Here is a 14,608-nt window from a genome sequence, read left to right on the forward strand (position 1 = left end):
GGAGGGGCCGGGCAGGGGAAGGGCGATGCTCTGTGTTCGTTCCCCTGAAGTTTCTCAAAGTAAAGATTTTCTTGGAGTTTAAGTGATCTTCGGAGATTACGGATTAGCTCTTCAGCCGTCACCTCTTCGGCCACTGTGCAGAAGCGGCGAGCTGCAGGAATAGCGTCTTGGTCATGAGGAAGTGTTTGGTTTGTCTATCATGTTATGTTAGCTGTGGTATTTCAAGTTATTTGAAAACTCATTTAAAATAAGACTCTTAAAAATAATCCGAGTAGCACACACAGCACTCTGTCCCGGCAAGTGCTCAGCTCCTGGTTTATGAGTACTCTGAGGATAACTTGGAGTTTAACACCATTTTATGTGATGCTGTTAGGCAGGAATCCTCAGTAAAGTGCATATCAAAATACTACGAAAATATTGTTGTATTGTTCTCTATGAGTTGGGGAGTTAGGAGTTTAAATTAGGGGGATTTTTGCTAATTCAGTGGCTAGAGTGATTGTTTAGGTGTTGTAATAGTCATGGCCTGTATGCAAAGTAGGTAACTTGCTAAAGACTGATTAAAGGTAACTCTGATACTGTCCTGTACATCCTTGCCAGTGCAGGTGGAGACATTTTAGGAGAGACCAATCCCACCTGTGTGTGCTCACTCTCATCTCATCTGATTTTTCACAGGGGGCTCTTCATTATGAGCGTAGTGTCTGTTTTACTGATACTCAGCTTTTCCATTGTCAATACATCTAGCCAAGAAATGGAGCTTGCCTAGGCATACCTCTCATCTACTCCCAGTAGTAAGCATTCAGCGTCTAGCAGGATGTGGGCCGGAAGAGTGCATGAAATACAATACAGAAGTAATTTATTCAAGGATGACAAATATAGTGCTAGTCGGGGAAATGTGTGCTTTGTTAATACTTTACGAGAAGAGAATGTGCCTTAATTAGGTAGCGGCAGAGTGCCTTCTAATGTTGAAAGGGGCTAAGGCACCTTGTCAGTCAGACATTTTCTCTCTGCCTGTTAGAAAAGCACATCATCTTTCTGAACCCTTGGTAGGTGTACTGTTTGTGAACAACTTGGCAAAAATGCTTGTGTGCGTTAAAGTTCTGGCACTGCCTCTAGGGACTGATCATCTTACATTTTCATCAGATTTTAATTTATAAAAAGGAGGTATTTTCCTTAAATCTGAAACTCTGTCTGTTTTTGACATCTTGGATAAAGAGAGGAAAGGTGTTAGACTTTAATGGCAACCTGTAGGGTGTCTGGAAAACTGACATCTTTACGTGATGCTGTGGCTTTGGTATGCTAAACTGTGTGCACAACTGAGTAAACCACTTCTAATTCAGCAAGTGGCGAAATAATGAATGCAAAACATAACTTTTTTTCAGGCCACTGAGACCTTGTGCTGTGGTTTACATAGTCCATAATGTAAACACATTTACAGTCAGAATACTTTGTTGTGTGGCTCTAGTATGCAGGTGACTGGAGATGAACTTTATTGGAATGTTGAAATGTGTGCCATCCGCATGTAAATGTAATAGGAATAGAAAATTTTCTGATTGTCTCCACTGTGATTCTAAACCTTTGTCAATTTGCTCCTCCACCTGCCAGCTTCGGCTCCTCGCGGTGTTTCTGTGCTGACATACGGGCGCTGTGTACGTTTCCTGTTGTGGCCATTGTAATGACACAAATCAGCTTTGATTTTTATCAAGTGTTGAGGACAAGCTGTGAAGCACAAATGGAACTGACAGGTAGCCAAAATAGCAGGTGAATGACTAAACCTGTGTGCTGTAGGTGAAGGTGACTCCTCGAACCACATAGCTCTTCATCTGCAAACCTTTCACTGATCCTGTTGTTTGAGCTTTGTTGTACAAGGCCACAGAGACTCTTTGCTTTCTGCAGCTCCCACCATTGTCTGGAATGATTTTGAATATTTTCCCTTTAAGGTTTGCCAGTTAGAAGGTGATGGTCTTCCACCTTCCGCTTGTGTTCATGCTGGTGTAAGTGTTAATATGACATCTCTTTGTGTTTGCAGTATTGTTGGTGTCAGCATGGATATATTCAGTTCAGGAATTACCTAAATTGCTTGCCACATAGGATCTTATTAGTTCTATTTTGTAGTTAACCCTTGTGTCATAGGGTTGAAAATAAGCTTTAATTGAGTGTAGGAGACTTACATTAAGTAGTTGCACTTGGAAAACTGAGAAGAGGTGTTGGCTTGGCAGGCTTGTATGCTCACTGACTTCGTATGTACTCATCTAAAACATGTGAAAACAAATTCTGCTTTCAAGCTGAAATTGGTAAAGCCAGCTTGGACTAAGTGTACGTCCAAAAATATGTGTGAGCTGTACTCCTTCCAGTAGGCTGAAATGCAAATGAAATTATTCTGCTGTTCATGTGCAAGGCTGTGAAAGTAAGTAAATATATGTGATTACTTTATCTCACCTGCTATTATTGGTAACGAAGGGTGAGAGAGGGAGCAAAGCAGGGAGAAAGCTGGGGATATTTCAAGTGTTCTCTGGCAGTGTAAAAGCATTACATCAGAAGATGCAAAGTTTCAGATCAGATATTAAGAAGAAATGACTAAGATCACTCGAGCCATTTGCAGAGGGTTCATTTATATGTATTTAGCAATCTCTATTGTATGATCTCATGGTGTATTTCTGCAAGGTCTTTTTTAGGAAATGGAACGGCTGGTGCCTAGGTTGGGAAAAAACAGGCGCCTGGAGATCTGATATGCTGTGTGTTTGAGATGAGAAATAGTGAGTTTTGGTTATAGTGCTTCACTACCAGAAGTGGATTTCCTGTGTGAATTTGCATAGTTTCTTGGTGAAAAAGGTCTGCCAAGGAGATGTTGTATTTAATGAGCTAAGCCTGGGACAGCACAAGTTCTCTAGTTAAATAAGAGTACCTTCAAACCTGGGTGGTGGGGTGACTGCTCTTCAAACAAATGAATTGCTGCATGTAACAAAAGCTGAAATACTTCAGTTAGGTGTAGGTATGTCTTGGTCAGGAAGTTTCTTTTGAAGTAGGTAGAACTTGGATTTCTAGCTCCTTTTTTTCTACTCTTCAGTGTTTAATGTAACCAAGCCATCCTATTTCAGTGAAAGCCATGTAACCTTTAGCTGATACTGAAAGCATTTTAGTTTTCTTTGTTATTGTTTTGAACTGACAGGCCTCATACAAACGGACTACTTCTAAGAACAAAAAGGGGTTTAGCCCCTGATTGCTACATGCTTACTCCAGGATGTTAGATTCGGTAATTTAATTCATGTAAATTGGCCTACTATAGTTGGACATCTTCTGTGGAGTTAGAAAATTAAGATGTAATAAGCCTTATTCTGTTAGTTTTTTAACTGAGGTGAACATAGAGTTTTTGAGAAGCATTAATTTAAAAATGTTCCCACTCCAAAATGTTTGATATAGCAGTGTTAATGCATTCTAACATTTTACGAGAACATTTCTCTTTCATTTTCCCCAGTTTTGCTATGTAGGTAACGGCATTATCCTAGAAATCTCGATTTGTGGTGCGGTGTGGATCCCCAACAGGATCATCAATTCAGATGAGCCAGTCTGATCCGAAGTGCTGATGGCATATGCTGGCTTTTGTGAGCTTGCCATGAGTTATCACTGTCTGGTAACGCCTGCTGCAGCACTTGCTGCCAGGGAACACTGGCACATGGGCCTGCTGCGGGTTGTGAGTGGCAGTATTTTACCGTGAGACCTCTGCTACCCTTTTTTCTGTAGCTAAACCTGCTCTCTGCACCTTGGCTCCCAGCTTAACTCTTCTCATTCCCTGAATGCTGGCAGAGGGCAGTTGCATTTCCTGGCTTCTGGCCTCCTCTGCGATTCTGCAGAGCCTCGTGAACAGCCTCCCACCTGTTGGGAGGAACAATAGAAAAAAACGCCTTACTCAGCTCCTATTTCCTCGCCCCCTACTTAAATCCTGAAGAAAGTTGTTGCTTTCAATAACAGCCATCTCCTGAAAGCAGATAGGATTTCTGGGACTTGCAGATCAGAAAAATCCTGTGTGTTATTGTAGACTTGTTACAGTTTTCCCAATAACAACCAGATTTGGATGCTGGAAATAAATACAATTTTGCATTTTGTCCTCAATGAAGTGTGCGCAGGGATTTGTGTGTGTGCGTGAGATCTGCTGTCATGGGTCTTCATGGAAAATGTCAGCCTAGACAGATAGTTTGGGGAAGTGAATGGGTGTGCTGTATTGTCAAAAATCTCCTGAAAAAATGCTCTTTTCTTTTCTGGAGTTTCCACCAGAATTTCAAAGCAGAACACCTGTTCCAGTACAGACTGTGTCTATTAACAGTAGGAGAAAAAGGGCAGGACAGGTTATCTGAACTGAAATAGGAACCTTTAAAAGGTGCTGATAAGGGCATGAGGATGAATGAAAGAAACCAATTAGTAGCAGATAGAAGTAAAAACCAAACCAAGAAAGCAAAAATATTAATATTTTACAAAGCGTACCTGTGAATCTGTTATTTACTCTTGATTTTGAAGTAGGTCTTGCTTGTGTGAAAAATACTCGCAGTTCTGTGATGTCTTTTGTAGGTGTAAGAAACCTGCTTGGGGCTTTTGTATCCAGCTGTGTCATTTATCACTCCAGTTTGTAGCTGGACTAAACTGAAAGTAGCTCAAAAATAATTTAGAAATGCTTTGCTTACCTGCTTTTTAGAGTATAGACAACATTTTTGCTAAGATTAGCAACTTCACGCACCATGAAGGGCCATCCAAAATTTTTCAGGCATGTTTTTCCAAGAGCCAACATGTAAGAAATGACTGTCTTATATTTCAGTTTTACATTTGCTGCAGATTCTCAAGAAGTTTCTGTTAACTTCTACAAAACGTCTGTAAAGGAAAAAGGAAGTTTAGTAATGCCCTTTGGTGTTAGCTGCCTTGGAGCAGTGCTGCTTTTGCTGCATGGATGGTGAGCCTGTAGTAGGAAAGTGTAGTAGCATCTACTTCTCTTTGGTAGTTACATACAGCCAGTGGCGTATCAGGTTCCCAGGGAAAAACACTGTCCATGTGCTGTTAACAGAATGTTACTGGGGCGTATTGTAGACCTTCCTCAGTGGTGGTTAAAATGCAGGCAAACAAAAACCACAGAAAAAGTGAATGTTTCTGGACTTAATTCAAATATTAATCAACAGGAATGCTTGTACTTTCAGGGAGTTTGAGGCTTCAGAGGTTTACTTAATCATCTGCTTTGATTTTTGTTACATGGTTTTGTGAGTTGTTCCTGCACTGAACCTTGTAACTAACCTTGAAATGTGTCTTTGGAAGGGTATCCAGTTTTAATTTGAAGACTCTTGAAGGTGAAGAATCACTCTGCTTGGAAAGGCTTTGGTGTCCTGCCCCCTGTTCTTCCCCATCCACTTCATCAAGGCTGAGCTGTTGGTTCCTGCTGTGCCTTTTGGCTGGGTTAATGAGTGTTCTGGATCCTTTGCTTTCTCCTCATGAAGATACAGGCTGTAACAGGCAACTTCAGTTTAAATTGACAAACTAAACTAAGCTCTCAGGCTCTGAGATGCTGGGAATCCAAAGTGCTGAATTAATACGATGCACTGGTCTAGTCTAAGCATCTTTTTCTGCTTCAAATTTGCACAAATGTTTCTGATAGCTTAATTTGGAACTTTACTTATTTTTATAATTTTTTTTCATCCAGTGTGGTCAGTTGTCTTTAATGAGGTTGCTGCTTTGTGCTTTGGCTAATTTGGCAGAAATACAGTTGCACACCTGTGCCTCGTTCAGGTCCGATTTGTACTGCTGGGTTGTCCAATAGCACTTGATTTTGTTCAGAGAATTAATTAATTGTGCAGGGAATATTTTAAAGAACATCCTGCTTAGTAGATGTTGGTGAAATGGAATTTCCCACTGGTGAGTATTTTTGAGGTCAGTAAGCCACTTTGGAAATCCTGATGTGTACTTTATTTTATAACCATTTTAAAATAATGTTTGGTGTGTATTACTAAATCAAAAACTCATATGGTGCCTTATACACACCCCACACCTTTGTGGTTATCTTTATTACAAATAGTCCTTGGTTGAAAGATGAATCTTTGCTTATCTGCCACAACCTGTTCTCTATAAAACCATGCTGAATGACCTGTTTAATATTTGTATCCTTTATACAGTAAATTAATTTGTTTGCAGTGTTGATGTTGGGTTGATACCAAACTCTGATAACAGCCTAGTTTTGCTTGCCTTTAAATATTATACAACAACTATACCTTTTTTATCAGTTACTTTATTGATGTTCCCATATTTAATAATGGTGGAATGGCTTCAGTCAGTAGGAATACGGGTATATTGCTCTGAATTACCTTGGGGATGAAAGTGAAATAAGAACTGAAATTGTAGAGTACGTTTGGGAATTTTTAATGAGGCAAAGTTCTTGGTATTTCTGTGGGCTTGCTATTCTGCATAGAAAGTAATTTTGCTTCTCTCTTAAATGAACTTTCTCATTGAGGTTGTATCATGAATTCTGTGTTAGAACTGGTTTGTAATCAGCTTTTGTTTTAAGAATGCTCTTTATTGTCAGGTTTGAACATTTACTGAGACTAAGGGCCATTCTTTCTTAATGTATCTCCAGTGACTTAAAAGCATTTTGAAGGAGAGAGTTGCTTTGGTTTTTACTGCATTGTACACCTAACAACAGGTTTGCTTTCAATTGTAGAAAAAATAGTCATATGTGCTCCTGCTGTATATCTGCCAGACATTTTCCACCTTCTTTTTAGTCACTTGCCCAAATGACTATTGAGTTTTACATTATTCACATCAGCTGATTTAGTAAAACACTGGAGTTTTTAGATCCTCTAGTGCTGTTGCTGATCCCAGTATTAGAAAGCTAGTATAGACAAGATTTTAGAATAATTTTCAAATCCTGGAAGTTCTGTACTTCATTTTAGTTGTGGTTTTGACTTTAATGGAGTTTGAATTTTAATACTGATTTCAAAGGATGAATGAAAATTATTTTACTTTATTAAACTCTTTCTTTTTCCAGAGTAGGTACGTGATCATCTGTGGTTTTCTTGCACTTGTTAATTCTGTTTACTTGTTCTCATTGCTTGTTTCCATCTGCTGCTGGTATTGGCTTTAATGTTGAAGCTGTTGTTTTCCAAGTTCTTAGTTTTAAATGTCGGTATACATGGGGTGTATTTTCAGGTACAGACTCTCAGTGCTAAAGCTCCTTGTAGTAATTGAGCAAACAATACGGATTTGTGGCACACAGCTGTGGTGAGCAAGCTTATGCATCTGCTGGAGACTTCACAAGAGGTTTTCTGTCCACTACACCTCATAAGGCGTGGGTGGGATTCCAGGTGGGGACTGGAGGCATTGGAAGCCATTGAAATGGCGACTCTGTGGCAGCTGCAAACAAGACTGATGAGGCAGCTTGTGGGGTGCTGCAGGAGAATGGAATGCCAGTGTCTCACAAACAGACCTTGAAATGTGATTGAAATGAAGAAATGAGACAGTGCTCTCCTTCGCAGGAATGAAAATTGTCAGCAGTAGACATCTGATGTATTTCAGCACAGCCTTGTAAAAACAGTGAGAGAAACAGTTGCTTTGCTGCTCTTTTTTGGGCCAGGGGGTAGGAGGAAGTTGCTGAATTTAGCAGGAGAGCAAGAGGTGAATCCTTTCTGTCTTCCTCTTAAAGAAAAAAACCCCACAAAATGAAGGAGGAGAATAGGGACAAAATGTACAAATTGAATTATGCACAGGATTTGGGATCCAAACAGAATGAATGGAAGAAGAGAGAAGAGAGGCAAAAAATACAATATAAAGCAAGCTCCCCTGGATGTGTAACAGAAAACATTCTTGTGATGTCTTGCTTCCAACCCAGCAGCCTGGGGATGTCCAGAAGGGAAAATCTCAAGTTCTTCTTCTCCAGTCAGGTCCTTCTCTCTGACTGAAGATGTGTCTTGACCTTAAATTAGGTGGTCTGTTATTGTCCCATTTCAATGTATGGGATGGAGAGCAAAGTAGAAATTAAGGCAAGACAGTTGAGGTGAAGTATTCCACAGTAAAAATGTAAGTGTCTTAAGTAGGGAACTCCAAATTACAGATGTGCAAGTTTCACATCTCTTTCTGTGGGGTGCAAGGGTTACTTGGTGAAAGCTGAAGCAATTTTTACAGAAATATTGAAGCAGTTTCTAATCCTGGCACTTGAGTTGTAATTCAGTTAAAATGCAGGCATTGTAGGCTAATTGGTGCCTATGGGGACTATCCTTTCAGCTCCTGAGAGTCCTCTGTCCCTTCATGCATTCCCTTGCAGCAGTTTTTTTCCTGGAAAAGAAGGTACTCCTTCAGCTCGACTGATAGTCTAATTGATGGAGAAACTCTTCAGATAAGGCTTTTCTTCCTCTCTCAACTCTGAATTTTATTCAGTTTGAAATTTCTAATATGACACGCAATCTGGTCTCAGTTTGGGGAAGGTTTAGTAAGGTGGGTGAGCATCTGTTCAGCCCTGCTTTAGATGGAAATGGCCTAGCAGTGTTTCAGCTATCTGTAAAGTTCCTCATATGCTTTAATTTTTTAAACTGCCTAAAATGTGGTGTTTCTGCTTATTACTGTAAAGTTAAGACCTTTTTAGTTCCTTGGTGGTGGTGGTGATAATCATACTTAAAACTCCTACCACATATACAAACTATTCCCACAATGATATGCTTGGTCCTGAGAGAAAGTATAAATGTTTCTTAACAAGTCAGAAATGATACAACCCAGCAGTGTTTAGCGTGCCACGATATGAAGTTATGCTTCTTTCTGTGACTTACAGTTTAATTTCTACTTTCTCCAGGTGGTGGGATTTCCACTTTGTTTCGCTTCATTTTCAAATAAACAGCAAAAGCCACTGTTACAAAATTTGCAAAATGTAGTGTTTTAACCACCACTTTCGCAAGAGCTTTAAAGGGTACATGTTTTTCACATCTGTTAAAAATGAACAGTAGAAATTTTGTTGTGGCTAGTGTTGCCAGGGATTATTAATTAGGCAAAACCTTTGTCCTTACAGGCCCTGAAATCCTGGTTGGGTCAAGAAGAGGGACATTCCCAAAGTCCGTTTCAGAGAGTAAATTAAACCTGAAATGTAGATCTGCAAAAAATCCCTTTTCTCTGAATATTGAGACATGTAACTGGAATGTTCTTGCTCTGTGAATGGAAGGGTGGGTAGGCATTTCCTAAAACTTTTCTCTGTGTTAGACCTACTTCTCCAGTTCTGTATAGGATGAATATTCAAGGATGATTGCATTCCCCCACATCCTGCAAATCTCTGTTTGTAGGGGCCAGAGACAGAGAACAGAAAGGCAAAGGATGTATTTTTTCATATTTCTCATCATTTTTTCATACACAACATTGATAAACTTGTTTCTTGTGTTGAAATCCTGAAAAGAGATTGCTCTTTGGAATACTGTGATATGTACTGTAAGATCTCCAAACTGTAGAGAAGGAAAAAAACACAAACAAAAAACTACCCACTGACTCCTAGGAGGGGTAAGTAAAAACATTTGTTTGCTGTGATGGAGCTCAAGCTAATGTGCCTTAACAATGAGTTGGACAGTGTTGTGTTTGCTTTGTGAATATGTTGGTTTGGTTTAGGACAAGGTATGATGATAATTAATAACAAGTTTCATCTCCAGCTCTTGTTGATCACTGTGAAAGTATTTCTCTGGAAAGTCAATGTGTGTAAGAGGAAATTGGGGGAGATTTTAACCCTCTTAGGAGGTTATTTGTATTGAGTGGCTGAGGACACCTTGCTATTGTGGGGAAAAACATTGCCATCCGTAATGATTACCTAAGCTGTATTTAAATTAGTCATATAAAACAAACAAAAACCCAACAACAATCCCATTTCCTGCCCTGCCCACCACCAAATAGAAAGGATTTAAGGGTTTTAAAGAAAATTAAGAAACTACATGGCGAGCATCTACAGTTTGAAAACCCCATAAATGGATCTTTATCTGGTAGTCTTTATCCCTAGTTTTAAAAAATTTAAAGGAGGACAGGTTGATTGATGTAGATACACCAGAGGTTTTACACACTCGAAAGAAGGATCTACAAGTGCTGAAAGCCACTTTTACCTAGAAGGGAAGGTTGATGAATACACAGGCAGTTGGTGCTCAGGACCCAGTTGAAATGAGAAAATTTCTGCCTGGGAGCAGGTAGAGTTGCTGATAATACCTGTGGCATGCTGGTGGCACTGCTTGGCATGTGCCATGCAGCAGTGGTCTGGCACCTGCTGCCTGGAAAAACTGGGTATAACAGAATTGCACCTCAACTCTTATTATGTACTCTGATGAAGAAAAACACACGTTTCATATTTACATCCTTGAAATTAGTTACCTGGACTGCATGAACTGAAGTAGGAATTTCATGAAGGTTATTTGGGGGGGGTGGTTAAATCTCTGTTCACTGCTTTTGTTTGTGCCCTTTTGTCTTTGAGTGGAGAAACAGTTGTGACTGCAGAACTACTTGTAACGGGAGTTTGCTGTGGTAGCGTTTTGAGCAGGCAATTGTTATTTTATCACACAACTCGGTGCCTGTTAGCACCCACACACCTCTGAGCAGAAGCTGTGTATTAAGTTAGTCACCTAATAGTCTACTCTGCTGCTAAATCTTTTGCTGTTCCTACTCTGAAACTTTGGGAGTGTGCAGTTTTGAGTTTGCTAACTGGTCAGTCCAGCAAAGTAGACTGGTTAATATGTGGTTACATTGAAGATAAATGTTGTTTTATCAGTGGGCAGAGAACAGACTAAAAACCATTTAAAATATGTTAATTTAAGAATTGTTTATGCATTAGACATCTGATATCACAGAGTAATGTGGACTGGGGTGCTACATTCCTTGTAGGTTTTAGTACTAATGGTGGTGTTGCTGAGATTTGACCTGTTGTTATTAGTTTCTAAGAAGCATGACAACCAGATTTTGTTAAATTTAAGTATTGTAGATGTAAGTCAAACAAACCACTGCATTTTTAAAGGATGGTTATTCCAGTGATCGCACAGCCTGTGGAAATTAATTAACACACACCACTTCCAACAAAACAGTATATGCTGTTTAAATTAGCTATGAGCTATAAGCAGTATGATCTTTTTTCTATCTTTCATTTTGATAAGTCTGTGCATTTGAAAATTGAGACAAACTCAACATAAAACTACAAATCTCATTATGTATATATGTGCATCTTTGTGATGTTTTTCAGCAGTTTTTATAGAGGCTGAGCAAAAGCAAAACCTGTTCCATGTGCTTCTGTTTTCCATTTGTTTTACACTATTGATTAACTAGCAAACTATTTCCAGTACGAAAAATCCAACAGTAAAACAGCAGTGCCACTAGAAGTCAAAGGGTGAAGCAAAAATTTCTTTCTAGTAGTCATCAGTAAAGGATAAATAGAGAGTTATTTCAAACTTTGGTTCAGAGTTTGATTCAACAGTGTAGCAGGATTTTCCGTATTGGCTGTCTTTGTCAGTGTAAATCTTTAGCTGGGTACAAACTAGCAAAGATGTCCCTGGCAAAGCACCCCTCATCTCCTGGAGATGCGTTGCCGAAGCTTTGTGCTGGGGATGGTCCCTTGCCCGTGCTGGACTGATGGGGGAGTTGTCTCACATTCTTGGTGCCGTCCTGGCCATGTTTGCATGTGCAGTCATTTTGAAGCAGTATTTTGCTTGTATGCAGTGAACTTGAGGACGTAGGGGCAGTGGGTTTGTTGGTGCTTATATGCACTATACTTTCTTTACACATGCACTGGAAATCAGTGCTGCTGAACATGCAGCAAGTGTAGGAAATGTGTGCTGCGTGTGCAGCCTTGGGACGGAGGAAGGGCCTCATGAAATAGAGCTGTTTGGAAAGGTCTGCAGGCTAGATTTAATTTTCCTGCTGGGTCATTCCTGCCTTGGCCTGTGACTTCTGTTGGCTCAGGTTACAGCTCTTGTATGCTGGAAGCAGAGACTCCAGCCCTGATAACTGTCTGGGAGCTTGTTCTACATGATGGTGTTTAAGTGAATGAAAAATAAGAGCTATAAAGCACGTTTCTAATGAATAGTCAGATTCTTGAGGTTGTCATGCTGAGTGTTCAAAATAGGAAGTGTTTAATGTGTGCCTGTACAACCCTGCTACTTTTTCCTTTATGGTGCTTTATTACCATATAATTTTTAGTTACATTAAGACTTGCATAGCAATATGTGTTCATGGTTAAACTGTTCAGTAAAAGTTACTGATACATTTTTCTAGGCCCTATCTTGACACTTTGTTGGTCATAGAAAATGTGTTTTTTTCACATGCTGCATTTTTATTAACTACTTAATGCCAGTATTTAGATTTAGTAAAAACCCTTGAAGAGACTGCACTATGTTTTTTCCTGTTTTGAAGAAAGCTGTTTAAATTAGTTTTCAATTATGTAAGTAAATTCAGGAATTGATTGTATTAATTATGAAATCCATATGGCTTGTTACACTTCATTTGTAATTAGCCAAATGCATTCATTTTATAAATATTTATGCATGTCAGATGAGCTTGTTTTCAAAACTTGCTTATTTTTACCACTTGTGTGTTTCAGTTGTGCAAGGCTTTCAGGTCAGCTTCAAAATGCAGAGAGAGAAGTACGTACAACGGGATTGCATACCGTCAAACAATTTACTTCATTGCTGATGTTAAGAGATTACTTGGCATGAAAGAATACCAGTGACTTTTGTGTTTAGGAAGCTGGTCAGTTCTGAGGGCTTTTCTCAAGTGCTCTTCCCAAACCACGAGATGTATGCACCTGAGTTTTTGTGAGAAGTTCCCATAAGGCTGCATGAGCAATGTCGAGCTGAAAACATTTGACTAGGGTTAAAACTGACACGGGAGAAAAATGTATTTCTAGTGTTGTTTGAGTCAGCTCATTTCTCTAGTCAGTCTGCACCCGTTGTGGATTTGTGTGGCCATATGCTGCATCACTTGGTAGGCATCGAGGGGAAAGCTTGCTATGCCTGGAGCTGGCGGCAGGAGTACTGTGACAGAGGCGTTTTGACGTGTCTGGCCAAAACCTAATTGACCTTTTAAAAAGGAGCAGGGTGGGGGAAGAAGGGGACAGAGAATTTCCAACTATAAATGGAAATTAAAAGGAACTGTATTTTAATACTTCAAATGGTAGCTTATCATAAGGTTATTCCTTTATTATTATAATTATAAATTGTTGTTATTATATTAAAAACCAGGTATCTTTTTTGTCTCCTCTTGCAGCAGAACTCATCTACTGAATAGTTGAAATATAATAGTACTTGTGCTTTGAAGCAATTCTGCTTCAGTGGCTTTATGTTACACACATTTATGTAATGTTACACACTAGGTAATGTTTAGAGTAGCTGAAGTTCTCAGGATGAGCTCAAGTAATGAATTTCTTTCTTCCTTAGTGTATTTTGAAAAGAACTTTTGGTAAGCCTGTAAGTTTGTGATTTTTGGGGGGGGCGGGGGGGGGTCTGTTTATTTGTTTTTAGAAACCAACCAACCAGAAAAATGCTTTCCTCCTACACTGCCAGGTTTGTGTTTAAAATAAAACAAAAAAACATTCCAGCAGCTTGGGGTTCTGAAGGAACCATTCAAAGGTATCACTACTTGTTTGGGGCTTTTAGGAGATACTGTATGCCCAAAGATAAAAATGCACAGTTCTTTCTATTGTTCTCTTACTCCTGAAAACTCATCTTAAAGGAGGGGAAAAGAAAACAAAGAAAAAAGTCCTTTCATGTCAGAACAGAGGAAACGACCCTGGGGGTTTGCCATAGATTAGACAGGAAATCACACTACAAATTGACCCCAGAACTTGAATTCCGGCTCACCACTTCAACCACGAGAGCAATCGCTCTTTTCTCTGCAGACAGGCCACCCAGCTGAAAGAAGTACCTTTGCTTGGGTGGGAGAAAAGCTGTACCCACATCGTTACTGGGGCTTGGGTGGGAACTCCTTGTCCTTCAGCCCTTACAGCCAGGAATGTGCTGCTGGGCAGTCGCTACAGTTGGCAGTAGTGGGAGTTCTTTTCTGAGTTGCTGCTGACTTCTGTTCTTGTGGTGGTTCATGTTTCTCCTTGTCTGAAAGGCATGTTGCATGCACTTTGGTCATTTCAGATGCAGCTGGAAGGTTTGTAGGAAAAAAATAGCTGCACTGTAAAAGTTTCTCCTGTAAGGGAACAGTGTCGGTTCACTGGAATATTCATTGCGTTTGTAGATCAGTAGCTTTCTGTGTCGTTTTAACCTGGTGCTAGAAAGTATGGCCAGAGCAGTCACTTGAGTCAGTACTGCTAGAGGAGGAGTGTGTACTTCAGGAGAGCTGGGAAGCTTCGATTTTATTTTATGCAAGAAGTGCATATTCTAAAATCATGTCATTGTAACTTTCTGCATTTCTCACCCTGTTTACCTCATCCTGTTTAGTAGGACTTTTGGGAGGGCTCCTTTCTGAAGTGACAGCTTTACTTCAGTGTAACATGTGCAGCGACTGAGATCATCTCTTCCCGAAGCTGTCCCGACCCTTCAGTCTATATTCAGTAGCAAAGATTGAGTTTCTTGTGTCAGATTAAACTGCTCTTCAGCTCCATCTACAGGGTTACACTGTCCACAGGGTCCTGTCAGCAGGA

At 39.8% G+C, this 14,608-nt stretch overlaps 1 protein-coding gene across 2 annotated transcripts in view; it reads left to right on the forward strand.

The window, feature by feature from the left end:
• The first annotated feature begins 5,844 nt into the window (after positions 1-5,844).
• CCDC6 (coiled-coil domain containing 6) overlaps positions 5,845-14,608 on the forward strand; it is a 44,892-nt gene continuing 36,128 nt past the window's right edge. For both annotated transcript variants that reach the window (XM_017746335.1, XM_017746336.1), the window contains exon 1: positions 5,845-5,886. In XM_017746335.1, coding sequence (XP_017601824.1) covers positions 5,860-5,886 — 27 coding nt within the window. In that variant the 5' untranslated portion in view covers positions 5,845-5,859. The remainder of the gene's footprint in view (positions 5,887-14,608) is intronic.

This window comes from Corvus brachyrhynchos, unplaced genomic scaffold, assembly GCF_000691975.1.
Source record: "Corvus brachyrhynchos isolate BGI_N302 unplaced genomic scaffold, ASM69197v1 scaffold279, whole genome shotgun sequence".
Classification (NCBI taxonomy): domain Eukaryota; kingdom Metazoa; phylum Chordata; class Aves; order Passeriformes; family Corvidae; genus Corvus; species Corvus brachyrhynchos.